We start from the raw sequence: 15,081 nt of genomic DNA, 5'->3' as shown, positions 1-15,081 counted from the left end.
TTGCCATTTAGATTGGGATGGAAGTGGGGCGGGAGGGGGGGAGGTTATCCACTCGGTATGATCTTCTGACCCCCCCACAGGTTTACAAGCCTTCCTCTCTCTGCTTCACAGCACCTCTGCAACACAGAGTTAATCATTTCTCTGTTTCTATCTGCCAAGAGTTCTTATCTCTTTTTTTTTTTGCTGTCACTTTATAACAGGATCTGCTTATCAACCTGTTGGGGGTCATGTGATCAAGCCCAGCCTATCCCAGCTCCTGATTTTCCTGATTAGAGACCATCACGAAATGGGATGGCTGGTTTACAGAGGGTCACTAATGCTGGAAAAAGTACAGAGTCCATTGAAAGCCCGGCCTGTTACTTTCTGAATTATTGGATTTTTCGTTTGCATGTGTTTGTGTGTGTGTGCGTACCGTTGATGGACTGCTTCCTGACTTTCACTGAAGGTTACTGTAGCCGCTGTCCCAAGGCCAGAGAAGTTTACAAGCCTCACCTATTGCTGTGTTCAATGCTGTATACCTGCAACCCAAGGGCACTATATATTTGTGCTTAATTATGTCTTCTAGTTCGGATACCAGCAACACACAGGAACCTATAAAACATGGGCTTCTTCCAGGTGGTAAGTCAGCTTTTTCCAACTCTTTTGATAAACCTTATCAGACAGAATTGAATCCAAGCCTTCCTGAGCATTCCATAATGGAGAATAATCATTTTAGAATCTCTCCACAGTTAACAAATCAATGCTTCAAAAGTATTGAGTTGCAATAAATATATTTAAAAGGACGACGCCATTATACTGATGATTAAATTAGCCTGTTTTTCTTTAAATGCTACAGATTTATCAAAAACAACTTGAAGTCCCAGTTATTTTAGCAAAAGAGCTGAACATATGCTGGGAATCTCTTGTCATTTAGTAAATAGATACACATGTTTTAATCTGAAGTTTGGAGACTTTTTTAATGAAATAAAGTAGAAAGGAAAGCATGTATATACTAGGTATGCTGCATTTATATGTGAAGTTCTAAGCCTATAGCAAAATAGTTTCATAACAGTTGAAAATCAAGCAAACCTTTGAAAAACTGCATTGTATAAAATCTAAGTTTGAATTACTTTATCTTTAAAATACAGCATTGTAAAATAACATTTTAAACAAATCAAATACTAAATGGGAATGTGAACCCCCCCAAAAAGACTGTACAGTATTTTAGATTGTCATATTGTTGTGCATTATTTTTTATCTTTCATGTGCAATTTGCAGCCCATATTTCCTTCTTGCTAAACATTCTATGTTTAGAATTCATTTATCAGTTTAATCAAGAGGAAAGTTCTGGATACTTTCCATTCAAGTTGGGTATTTGAAAAGAACATGGACTAATATTTTCTAAATTCATTTCACTGATGTGAAATATTACTTTTATGTAGCGACAGCTTATAGTATCATGGTCTTTGACTGGAAGTGTGTGTGTGTGTGGTGTGCGTTGTGTGTATTTGATTGCAATGCTTTTGGGTTGGTGGTCCAAACATTTGCTTTGTGTCAATTTCCTATATATTTAAATACAGATGAGCTGCAATATAACAAAATTAAGGGCAATATATTTATCTTCAGATATTTATTCCACACAAAGAATGTAAGATTTCGATACTGAATATGCTTTCCATAAAATATAAAGGACTGTATTCATTGTCAGCAAATGCAAGGTATTTCTTTCTTATTGATTTGTGCACCAATACAGGATTAATCTTGAATTTACACAGTTGGATTTACTTCTGAGTAATACTGCTCTGACAGGGAAACTGTTTAAGATGTAGTTTTTCTTTTTGCAATGAAAATCAAGGCACATAATTGTTCAATATAACATTGCTCAATATACACATACACATACATATACACATAGATTATACACATACATATACATATGCATATACATATATATGCAGCAAACCAAACAAATGGAATCTTTCTCTTTTATTTCAATGAAAAACAAATATTTAGGATTTATTTTGGACATGGATATTTACAAAACAATTATTACACTCCATATCTTCCAAGTTTTAAAACTTAAGTTCCAATCCACCTAAGCTTGTTTAAAAGTCTTTTTTTTATCATATTTTTTTCATTGGCATTTTTATTCACCAGTCATTTGCACCAACCTCTTACAGACTTCCAAGCGATTGTCCTAATTTTACTGTATAATTATCGGTGGACAACTTATGTTTAATTTCTACAAAGGTTCCACCATCAGTGTTGCACCATCTGGAGAGATGTTATAATGAAAAGTGGGTTGTAACAAAATGAGCAGGAACACAGATATGCCATTCAATCTGTGAATGCTCTGTTGAAATAAACCTGAATGATCAATATATGATCAAGGGTTTTTAAAATAAATAATTCAACACCTTTCCTTCATTCTGAATGAAACCTACCACAACCATATTATGCACTGTAGTTCAATTTACATATTTAGATTTGAATAATAACTATTACAAATAACAGCTATTTGTAAATTATGTCAGCATATGTTATGTACAAATTTCAGTTGACACTAATCTGGGAAATTCTGACATAGTCCCTAGCCACGCTTTTGATGGCAGTTGAAATGTACAATATTCTCGACCAACTTTATACAAATTGGATACCTTTCAGGTTTGGTCTATGGAGATTCTCAGTCATCCTCCAAATCCTGGTTGTCTCAAAGGTGCTTTTTTCAAAAGGTAACTGGACTTTCTAGTTTTTCTTTGAAGACATTTCGCTTCTCATCCAAGAAGCTTCTTCAGCTCTGCAAAAACCAGAAAGTCCAGTTGCTTCTTGAAAAAAGCACCTTTCGGACTGTCAGGTTTGACTTTTAATCTTGTGAAATCTTAGCAAAATTCATGCCAGGGAATTCTGGGTTTCAGACATCTGTAGGCCACACAGACTGGGAGGTTGCTCTTAATTGTCAGTTTATTTAGCTACCTGTTTTTTAATACAGATCAGATTCTCAGTGGAGCGTAGGTCTGGGTGGCTGTATTGTACTGCAGTAATAATGTACAACCAGTAGCCATGAAGATATTTCATATCCACCCAAATACCTTCATTGCAAAAGTTTTCCAAATGTTGTTGATGAGTTGTAATTTTAAATGAGTCAGGATGGGAAGATTGAATAGATAGAAACATAGATTAACTTTATTTGATTTATTAGATTATATCACATTTAGTTTTTATCACCATTGTGTCCACTTTCTGGGGTTGTTATTCGCCAATTAATTGCAGGCTAAGTATAGTCTTTGGACCAAACCCAGATTTGACATTTCATTCTAGATATAGAAAATAGTTCAGCAATTTGTTTGGAGGCAGAATGGGGCGAGTGAAGAAAATACAGATCGAAATATTTTCTCATTACCCTTGAAGTTAAAGTGATAAATGTAGTTAAATTAAATTTTACACATTAAATCAACTGATATAAAACTTTGATGTTCTTTTATCGTAATGAAAGAAATAGAAGAAAATATAAAGTAAATAGAACAATTTTGATTTTAGTTTTAATATATATTATTATAATTATATAGCCATAGAACATATATTTATATTCCGCTTCGTTGTGCTTTATAGCACTCTCTAAACAGTTTACAGAGTCAGTATATTGCCCACAACAATATGTGTCCGAATTTTTCTGACCTTGGAAGGATGGAAGGTTGAATCAATCTTGAGCCCTGTTAGGATCGAATTCCAGGCTGTGGGCAGAGTTTGATTGCAATACTGCATTCTAAATCACTGTGCACCAGGGCTCCTCTTATTTATATATTGCTACAATGTCATTTTTAATTTGATTTAGACTTTCATAGGAAGGGATGTTGGAATTGACTAGTGGAGTTTTTGCAGTTTCAAATATAATTGCTTTTGCCACTACTTAACATACATCTAATTCCTGCTATATGCAAGATGTGGCAAAGATCACAATCAATCTACAAACTGCCTTTGATTGCTGTTGTCCAACAAATTTATTTTCAGTATGAGTTGGCAGGTACATGAAAATTATATGATTTTGTTTATGGGGTAACAATTTAGGAGTGCTGTTCAATCAGATCAAAGTCCATCTAATTTAGAATTCCAGTTCTAATACTGAGCTCTAAAACAATACAGCAAGTTTCCCAACCTTTGACAACTTTCAGACACGTGGACTTCAACTTCTAGAATTATCCCTCAACATAACTCTAGTATAGACTTCTTAAAACATTGTATCTATTTTTTTATTATTTCCCCAACCCTTATCAAAATCACGCGCTTTCTGGTAAAATATTTGTAATATTAAGGAATGCTGACTCTTTAGCTAAAAAGATAACCCCAGCACTGTCAAAGGAGGAAAGAAAGCTAGCAATCAAGTCAGCTAGGTGGGGAGAGAAAACAAACCACGTCACTTTTGCTGTGAAATTCTACAGCTTGTATAAAGTTTATGGCCATCCAGTCAATAGAAATGGCCGCCTAAAGCATTTCTCTGTTGCCGGGAGACTTTCCAAACAGGTCCACTTAAGCACCATCATCCAGAGGTTGTGCTTGAGTAAGGATTTGACTTCATTTATGTGTTTGCTTTAAACCACATATATTGCATTTCTCCCAGAAATGATTTAAAGTGTGGCTGTATAAATAGATGAGGTGCAACATTTTTTTTTATCCTAAGGACTGCATGCCACTGATAGGCAAGTTGTAGGCTAGCTGTATAAACAAAGGTTTGGTGATTAGCAATAAATATAATCCCGTCATATAAATAAGAGAAATATTACTAATTATACTAATAAACGTCAGGTCTTGCTGAAGTTGTGGACATATCAAAACTTGTCTAAATCAATGGCAGGATTCGTGCTCCATGCTGAACTGTAATGTGGTTTGCATGCAGTATTAAAATCATAAACTTTCCTACCAAGATAAAGACTGTATTAAGGATCCAAGTTCATGGATGTTGTCGTTCAAATAAGTATGATGTAAAAGAGGTGTTTCCCAAACTTCTCCTTCACTGTGTTTATTGCCCCTGTATACTGCTTCATTGCAGCAATTTGAGGATAGATAGGTTAAAATTCCTTACATCCCAGTCTCATCAAGGCATATTGTATCTGGGTTGTAAAAAATCATATAACCAACAGAAATCAGGAAAGAGATACAGGAAACTGATCTTTATTGCCATCTCATCTTATGAAAAGTTCAATCCTATGTATAAAGGTGCTTTTTTCAATGAGACTTCCTTGCAAATAAAAAATGCACAAGTTTGGTGGGCGTTTCCACAGATTTTACCCTTCTTTATATTATTCCTTTTCAGAAGCCAAGATAATTTACTTTCAGATCAATGAAAGCACAAACTCTTATGGATGGTAGAGCAGTAGGAACGCAAGAGTTTGGAGATTAGTCCTTTGCCATTGAAGAAAGATTTCTCTTCCCCCCAGGTCCTAATTCTAACAGGTCCTTTTAAGGGGACTATTCTCCTAATTGTTGGAATCTCCCACCCAATGATCCATAGACCTGACTGACAAGATTTTTTCTCTTGGGGAAAGCCTTCCCTTCCCCCCTTCCCTCACATTATACAATTCCACCTCGATCCCCACAGTGGATGAATGGCTGCAAAAATTGATGGGAATTAGCAGAGACCGCTAAACTTGGAAACCACTTCTGAACTTTGTGCTTGAGGTGGGGGGGGGGGAATGAAACCTTGACTTTGAGTTTTACCAATTAGATAATCGGTTTGTTGTTATAGAATGGCTAGTTTATAGTATTATGTAAAACTAAAAAGTTGAGGTCTAATGCCTTATTTTACTGCACCAAAAGGGTGTGTGAAGTCAATGCCTTTTTTCCCCCTTACTTCTCCCTTCCCTTTTTCCTTCCCTATTTCCCCTACTATTTATTTTTTGTATTTTCTTTGTATGCTACATTATAAACTAATAAAAACTGTTTAAAAGAAATTATACAACTCAAGTGATTTTCAGAGCTTCGGTTTAATCACAGGCCGTTTTCATATTGCTTTTAAGGGTTAAAAGCAACATGGAAATAACTTTAGCTGCAGAGAGAGGACTTTAAAATACCGCCGTTGCAAAGCGAGTTCAACCGCCTTTAAACTCCATGCTTTAGGCTTCTTAACTCTTCCCAAACGCGTGTAGCACCTCAGCCCGACAGCAATGAAGCTCAGGTTCATTTCTGAGGAGAAACATGCTCATTTTAGGATCGCTTTTGCAGTTTGCCCCTCGCGTGCGTTTTTTGGGTTGGAGGCAGAGAACAGACTGCAAGCTCGGATGCAGTTGAACCGCCAGTCGCGGTCTTTGCCTTTGCACCGGATAAGCATCAGGCAGGTGCGGTGCAGGATTTTAGAAATGGCGGGAATCTTTAGTAGAACGAAGTAGCGGCGGGCGAGTTTTGCTTTCTTAAGGCCGCGGCGTGCTTAATGCGCCTTGGCAGTTTCGCTTCGGGCCGGCGTTTAGTTTGGCCGCTCGGACCAGGTTCAGAGTGGAATTTTTTTTCTTCTTGAGAAAGGCGGACTGTAAAAAAAAAAAAAACATTCCTATAGTAAGGAAGGTGGGGGAGGGGGTGTTAAGGGTGGAAAGGAAAAAAGAAACTTCCACAGTCGGAGGCGGGGCTTGAGAAGCCGAAGTTACTCGGAACTCCTCGTTTTTCCTGGGCTGCCGCGCGCTTCGGCGAGTTTGACGCGAGCCTTCTCCGGAGCCGAGCGCCGGCTCTATGGGAAGGAGAGCCGAGGAAAGTCTTGGACGGAGCCACGGAGGGTGGCTTCCCCGCACGCGCCTGGCGAGAGGAAAAAGCCACCTTTTCAACTCCACTCCCCGATCCCGCCGCCCTCTCTCCCCCCGTCCCGTGTGCTGATGTGATCTTTGAGTCTTTTTCGGGGAAAGTTACCGGACGCAGAAAAAAATTTGGCAAGCAGGTTGTTTGCTCCGAAATGCCCAATGCGGGGGAAAAATGCCTGGTGGTGATTCAGGAGTGAATGGGGGGTGGGGGGAAATGCTTGGTAATTCAGGAGGGAGGAAGACATTCTAATTCTGCAGGGAAAGGTGGAATTCTGCAGTCCTAAGGATTTTTACCCGCACATATGTCTTACTGAATTCTGTAGTGGAACTTGGAAGTAAATAATAGATGCACATTTTTGCTTATTTAAACAGAATAGATGGGCTATTAGCTGTTTATCAACCGCTGCTGTACTTCTTTCTGTCTTAAATGTTGTGCTTCTAATGTGGTGCCTTTTTTTTTTTTTTTTTTTACAAAAACCCTGGGAAAATAAGTCACCGGGATCCAACCTGACAGCAAAGGGTTGAGAGATAAGTGACACATCTGAGATGTGTCCAGGACTGGAAAATGCTAGGATGCCATCACAGATCTAAGTATGCTTGTTTGGAATTCCAGTGAAACTCGCTGAACTTTCTTTCTCAGAACTGTTTACCATTTTTGATTAAATAAAATGTCTTTCTTCACCTTTGCAGTAATGCTCTACTCGGAAGCAAAAATGTTGTCCCCTGCCGTTTCTCATTGATGGCCATCTTTGTGTGATGTAATAGAGAAACTATGAGAAATGTTTGCTTATTTCACATCTGAGTATTATCAAAGCTGACCAGTTGATTAAGCAAACTCATGGGTGAAAGCCAAACTTGGAACTGTTCAGAGTTGACCACTGAATTCAATGGAACTTGATCTTATATAGACAATTAGGCCAAATGAGGATTATAAAACTCCTTGGGAGCAGAGAATAAAATGCAGCCATTACTTGGATGGAGTATATCTGTTATATTCGAGAACATTAAAGTATTCAGTATTTTAATAGGATACTTTCCATAGAATTATCTGGTTTTCATCCCTCTGCCCATCTTTATTTTTATTTATTTATTTGTCAAGTACGAGATAAACAGGTATAAATATAAGCATGGTTATGAATACATGAAATGGATACGAATAAAAAAGAAACAATAGGACAGGGACGGTAGGCATGTTGGTGCACTTATTATGCACGCCCCCCTTCTATATGTTTACTCAGAAGTAAGGCACACACTGTCCAAATCTAGTAATGTTTTGTTTTTTTTCATGGAAACACTATATGCTCAGGAGCAGTAGTTTAGCAGGAAATTGCCCTCTCTGGACTTAATGATTTTACAACACTTCTTCTCTGAGCATTATAGTACATATCAAACTCGCTTGAGTCACCACAGGCAGAAAACAAAGAAAACAAAACCATGATTTGTTTTCTACTCTTCCCTAATGCTTAACCCATATGCTTGGGAATCTCCTGACGTTCAACATAAGCATAATTTAATTGAAAGATTAAAACAATACATTGAGCATTTGTCACCCTAAATGGGCCAATGTGGGAAGAGGCATCTTGCTACCCCCTCCTCACAATGTTTCTAAAATAAGAGGAATTTTAAAAAAGTGATATGCTGAGTAGGGTCCTGGCCTGCCATGGTACTGATGGTGGCAGTGCCTCTTCTTGCTGATATTTGGGGTGGGTGGGGAGAGAGGTTTGGGCTCTGATCTACTAAAATCCAGTCCTAGCAGCCCCATGCTAAAGAATGGACATCAGTTCCACAATTCTTATTGAATGTAGTGGGACATTGCTGATTAATTACGTGGGAGGGGGGAGCTGAGCTACAGAGGCTGATGGCCAGGTGGTTATTGAATCACAATTTCTACAATAGCTGGACAGCAAACTCAACAAAACATTTGGGGGCATATAAGGATGCCTTCTTGCTCCTGCAACAGCCCAAACAGGTGAATGGGGGAAGGAGGAAGCCTGAAACTGAATCACTCAATTTATGGTTGGGCATCTGTTCTAGCATGCAGGTGGCAATGACCAGGTATAAACTGAGTTTCAGGACTTTGGAAAATAACAAGATTTGGAAACTCTTAGGAGGTGGGAGTGTCAACTAACCAAGAAAAAGATGCATCTCAACAGGAAGAGAAGTTTGGAAATGTGGGTGGGGAAAGAAGCACCTCTGCAAGAATAATAATCAGAATTGCTTGAGTTGTGGAAAAGTTCTAGGTTTCAGTTAAGGCAGCTTTGAAAGACCTTTGCTCTGTAAAACATCCTTGCATTAATGCAGCTGGATAAGCTGCTGCATAATGTTTGTGGTCCCCCTTCCTTTGAGGCCTGAAAGTTAGATAGCTATCCCTCTCCTCCTCTTCCTCACTGCAAGTTAGTTAGCTATTGGATTAAGAAAGATGCCCCCAGATAAGTACTTTGAAAATATTAACAATGATTTTGGAGTGCAGTTATCATCAACTCTTCCCACTGGACATGCCAGGTTGATGGATTAGGAGTTTACAATATCTGGAGGGGACGCACCTTATCTGTTCTTGCCTCTTTGCCTGTTCAAGCCAAAGAATCTGCCTATTTCTTAAATACAATGCCTTAAACATGGTGTGTGTGAACAGATAGTCAGAGTTGTAGTTGTAGTTGCAAACGTGGAGAAAAGTTGAAGAAATTATTTTGGTCATGGGTGAAACCTTATGCTGTGGACCTTAGTTCAAAGCTCTTTAGAGTGTCAGCCATCCAAAAAGAGGCCAAAGCTACTTGGCCACCCTTAGTCTTTTCTCCTAGGAAATCTTAATCTATGGGGAAGATGCCATTGTTAACTGTGTTAAACCTAGCTGATCAATGCAAGTCCCACTGTGCCTACTGATACAAATTCCCAGGTTAGATTAGATTAGATTAGATTCAACTTTATTGTCATTGCCATGGATACAGGCAATGAAATTCAGTTAGCATCCAACCAGAAGTGCAAAACGACAGTAAAATATAAATATATGTATGCAAATATGCAAGGCATCTATGAATATGTCAATGGAAAACACAACAAAATGTATGTACACGAGCATACAAGGATAAATGTGACTGCACATATATGAACATATACAACTGTACAAAATGTTTATGGACACATTGAACTTATGTACAAATGCACAGAGAATTATACAAAATACATCATATATTATCAAGGGAAGCATCGGCATATGTGTGGGGACAAACGAATTGAGTTCAGCAAGGAGACCGCTGTGTGGTTAGCACATATGGGGCTGTTCACTGAGAAACTCAGTGATCATTGGGCACAAAGGTTTTAGGAAATTATCAGCATTTCCCTGGGTAGGTAAGAGAGAGGTCCAAAACCAGGCAGGATATTTAGAAGATTAAAGTCTCCACCATCCTGGGACCTTGACGGACTTTCTGGTTGTCTAGAGCTACGCTCCTGGCTAAAATCCTACAGGTTTTGCCTGCACCAGAAAGCTTTTGAGACCTCTGTTCTAGAGCCTCTCTGCAGGAACAGAGAAGCATGTCCTGTTGCGTGGCTTAGAAAGAATTGCCACATATACTCACGGATGGGTGGTTAGAAGAGTGCCACTACCCCTTTCTGAAGGGAGAGGAAGTCTTTTCTCCAAGCAGATCTAAGATTTAGCTTCTGTACAACCTCTGCCCACACTTTTCAGTGGTGGGATTCAAAATATTTTACTACCAATTCTGTGGATGTGGCTTGGATGTGGCATGGCTTGGTGGACGTGGCAGGGGAAGGATACTGCAAAATCCCATTCCTTCCCCACCCCACTAACCTGCTCTCCAGCTCTGTTCTCCTGTGCAGGGCAACAAAAGAAGACCCAGCCTATCAGCTGGGACTCGGGAGGCAGAGAATAGATGGGAGCGGGGCCAGTCAGAGGTGATATTTGCCGGTTCTCCAAACTACTCAAAATTTCCACTACCAGGTCTCCAGAACTGGTCAGAACCTGCTGAATACCACCTCTCGTTCTGATGATTCCTTGTAATATTTAGAAGCTGACCGATTGCCATAGTTCAAGCCTGATGAACTGTTTTCCATGGTCCTCTCTTGGCATTTCTAGAGCATATGGTGATCGCCAGCCATACTGTTTCCAAGGTGAGGATTTAAAACTTTTTGATTCAGATCAGGTGTTCCTATATGCAAAATTTGATAAAGTCTTCATGTAGCATGCAAGTGTATTTTCCCATTGGTGTATCCACAGCTCCCTGTGGCATTTTTTTTTCCCTACGGTGACCCCCATTTTTTAAAGTTATTTGAAGCAAGGTAGGGTAGGGTGTTATTAACTGGTCCGTGTTTGTTAGCATTAAAACGGCTAAAGAAAAAAACTGTTTTTAGGAAGAAAGGCCATTTAACATAAATACAGAGGAAGCACACAGGAGATGCTGACAAGTATTAATCTCAATGTACTTATTCTATCACAATAGCCAGTTGGCCCAGTAGTTAAAGTGATGGTCTATAAAGCAGGAAACAATTAGTTCAATTCCTATCTTAGGCATGAAAGTCAGATGGGTGACTTTGGGCCAGTCAGTCTCTCAGCCCAGCTGACTTCACAGGGTTGTTGTTGTTGTGGGGAAATAGGAGGAGGAAGGAGTATTATTAAAGAACTGTGATGGCACAGTGGTTAGAATGCAGTATTGCAGTCTAACTGTGCCGACTGCCAGCAGTTTGATTCTGACCAGCTCAAGGAAGACTCAGCCTTCCATCCTTCTGAGGTTGGTAAAAGGAGGAGCCAGATTGTTGGGGGCAATATGCAGACTCTATAAACTGCTTAGAAAGGGCTGTAAAGCACTTTGAAGTGGTATGTAAGTGCTATTGCTAATTTATAGCTGCCTTCAATTATTTATAAAGTAATAAAGGCAGAATAAAAGTCAAATGCATGTGCTGGTTTCATGGCAAGGAAAAAAGATAAAAATAGACAACCTGGACAAAGCCCAAGAATTTTACGACCAACTGATAGGAATGGAAGAAAACGACAGCAGTAGAGAGAAGTTAGAGGAAGGAAGCCAGGAAGAAGGCCAGTTAGAATTAGAGATAGAAGACCAGGAAGACAAAGCAAAAGAAACACAAGAAACTGAAAAGGAAGAAGGCATTAGAACTAGAACTCAGAGGAATAAAAAGACCAACAGAAATTAGAAACAGATAGGCTAACGAGAGAACATGGGGAAAGGACTAAAACTATGGTCAATAAATGCAAATGGGTTAAATGCTGTAGTCAAGAGAAAACAAATACTGTCAAAACTGGTTAAGCAAAACATGGATATTGTTCCATAAAAAGTACTTAGAATTCAATAAACTGGGGGGGGGGAAGTGGGGGGTGGCGATATACATTAGGGAAGAAATAGAAGCAAAGCAAATTTACGCAGACATCAAAGGAAGAATATTAATATTAGAAATAAAGATAGGACAAAGACAGATGCTACTAGTAAATATTTATGCACCTAATAAAAATAAAAAAGAATTCTACAAAAAACTCCATGAAAAAATTGTTGAGATGGGTCAAAAAGATATATGCCTAGTTGGAGACTATAATGGAATAGTAGAGACTACAAAAGACTGTTTGCTATAATAAGAAATTTTTAAAAAAGGAATATACTACTACAAACATTCTTTGATATGACAGAGGAACTGAATCTAATTGACGTACGGTGAATATTAAACCCCCTCAAAACAAAAAGTTACATTTTACTCGAACCCACATAAATCTTACTCAAGGATTGACATGGTATGGACAAATATTGATTTAGGTAAAGAAATAGAGAAAATTGAAATTCTCCCAAACACCTGGGCTGACCATAACCCCATTAAAGTAAGTTGGAAAGGCCAGAAAAAGAAAAGAAAAAGATGGACACTGAACTCCCAGTTACTATTAGAAGAAGAATATATTCAAAAAATCTCAAATGAATTGACACTATTTTTCTATATAAACAAAAAACACATCATTGCAAACCCTATGGGATACAATGAAAGCATACATCAAGGGTGTAACAATATCCTTCATGGCAAAATAGGGGCAACAAAACACATTACAATTAGAAATAGAAGATGTAGAAATATAAATGCAAAAAAAAAAACACAAGGAAAAATCAAATTAAAGAATAATTGAATTTGGCCGAACACAAATTAAATCTATTACAACAGGGAGACATTGCAAGAGATCTTAAATTTATGAAGCAAAATTATTTTGAAAATGCCAGGGAGATGGCTTAAAACTGAAAAAAGAAAAAGAAAAGAGAATAATATACCAGCTTCAAGATGAATTAGGAATATTACAAAATAATGAAGAAGAAAGGATTGCTCTAAAATTCTTTGAAGATCTTTATAGTCAAAAAATAATAGCAATAGAGAAAATAGATCAATATTTTAAAAAAGATAGTATGTCAATAATTGAGGAAGAAACAAGGAATAAATTAAATAGAGAAATTACATTAATAGAATTGAAGGAAGCGATTCAAAAACAAAAGGAAAATAAGACCCCGGGGACAGATGGTTTATCAGGAGAATTATATCAAAAATTAGGGGAATAATTGAAATCAGTACTACTGGAGGTATGCAACGAGACTTTGTTAAATGCAAAATACTTGATCGTGGAGGGAATCATATATTACCTTGATTTTGAAAGAAGGTACCAATGTTAATCAAATCAAAAATTATAGACCAATCTCGCTTTTGAGTGCCGACTACAAAATTTTTATGAGTATCATGGCAGAAAGAATGAAGAAGATTTTAAATGAAATTATACATAATGATCAGAATGGATTTTTGCCGTATAGGCAAATAAGAGATAATATCATAATAGTAAGGAACATATTAGAATATTGTGAAATGCACCCAGGAAAACAAGTGGCCTTTGTTTTCCTGGATGCACAAAAAGCATTCGATAATTTAAATTGGGAATTCATGATACGTCAGATAAGGGAAATGAAATTAGGAGATAGATTTGAAAAATTAGTAGAAACAGTTTATTCTTCCCAAAAGGCTAACGTAATAATAAACGGAGATACAACAAAGACATTTAGAATAACAAAAGGAGTTCACCGGGGATGCCCATTGTCACCTCTGCTCTTTATTTTGACATTAGAGACATTATTAATAAAAATTAGGAAAAACTCAGAAATACAAGGAACAAAAAATTAAAAAGAGTGTAAATTGCAAGCATTTGTGAATGATTTGGTTTTTTTTTATTGAGGAGCCATTAGAATCAGGTCCAATTCTGATAAAGGAATTAGAGAAATATGGAGAGGTCTCAGGACTCAAAATTAATAGGGACAAAACTAAAATGTTGGTGAAAAATATGATACCTAAAAACAAGGAGTTAAGAAGAAAATGTAATGGGACTACAAATTACAAAAAACAAAAAATATCTAGGACTATGGTTAACAGCAAAATGCTCCTCAATAAAAGGAGACAATTATACAAAATTACTTAATCAAATTAAAAAGGATTTGGAAAAATGGGGGATTTTAAAATGAATGTTTTGCCAAAGCTTTTATATTTATTTCAAACGGCCCCAATAAAATTAGATAAGAATTTTTTTTAGAGAATTAAACAGAACAATTACTAAATTTGTTTGGGCAGGTGAGGAAACCTGACATGGAATACAATGCAATATGAGAAACATATCTGGATTGACAATGACATAAGAATAGAAAATGTAAATAATGTATATAATAGTTAGGAGAATATGGAAGTAGTGTGTATTGAAAGATTGGATAGGATGTATAAATGTATATATACTGTCACAGCGTTGTTCAATTAGTAATGGTATTATGTATAAACGGAAAAACCCAATAAAGTGTTGAGAAAAAAAAGTCAAATGCATACACACACACACACACACACACACACACACAACAGGGGTGGGCTGCTGGGAGTTCGCAGGGGTTCGGGAGAGCCCCTAGCTAAGATTCTGTGCAGTTCGGAGAACACCTAAATCCCACTCCAGGCTGGCCCCGCCCACCCCATCCCGCCCCTCTCCATGTCCCCCCCCCTGCACACATAAACAGGCCTCCCTGAAAAACAGGCCTCCCGGAAGTTCAGGAAGGCTGAAAATGGGCCAGTTTCTAGCCTCCAGAGAGCCTCCAGAACCCAGGGGAGGCTGTCTTGGCCCTCCTGGAGGGTCAAAGAAAGCCTCTGGAGCCCAGGGAAGGCCAAAACACACACCACCACCCCTGTCGTGGTGCAGGAGGCCAACTAGGCCACACCTACCATGGTCATTCCCACCCAGCAACTGGGCAGAGAACCCTTTGCTAAAAAAATTTGAAGCCCACCCCTGCATATATGCATGCATACCTAATGC

The 15,081-nt window shown here is 38.0% G+C and overlaps 1 protein-coding gene across 1 annotated transcript in view; it reads left to right on the top strand.

The window, feature by feature from the left end:
• The first annotated feature begins 271 nt into the window (after positions 1–271).
• Positions 272–15,081, top strand: part of NR5A2 (nuclear receptor subfamily 5 group A member 2) — a 115,056-nt gene continuing 100,246 nt past the window's right edge. The window contains exon 1 of the mRNA XM_026671741.2: positions 272–618. Within this exon, the coding sequence (XP_026527526.1) occupies positions 555–618 (64 nt within the window). The 5' untranslated portion in view covers positions 272–554. The remainder of the gene's footprint in view (positions 619–15,081) is intronic.

The sequence above is a fragment of the Notechis scutatus genome, chromosome 3, assembly GCF_049901735.1.
Source record: "Notechis scutatus isolate UNSWTSFEM ecotype Mainland chromosome 3, rNotScu1.2, whole genome shotgun sequence".
NCBI classification, from domain to species: domain Eukaryota; kingdom Metazoa; phylum Chordata; class Lepidosauria; order Squamata; family Elapidae; genus Notechis; species Notechis scutatus.
The sequence above is the reverse complement of the archived record's forward strand: the minus strand, read 5'-3'. Positions and strand labels throughout refer to the sequence as shown.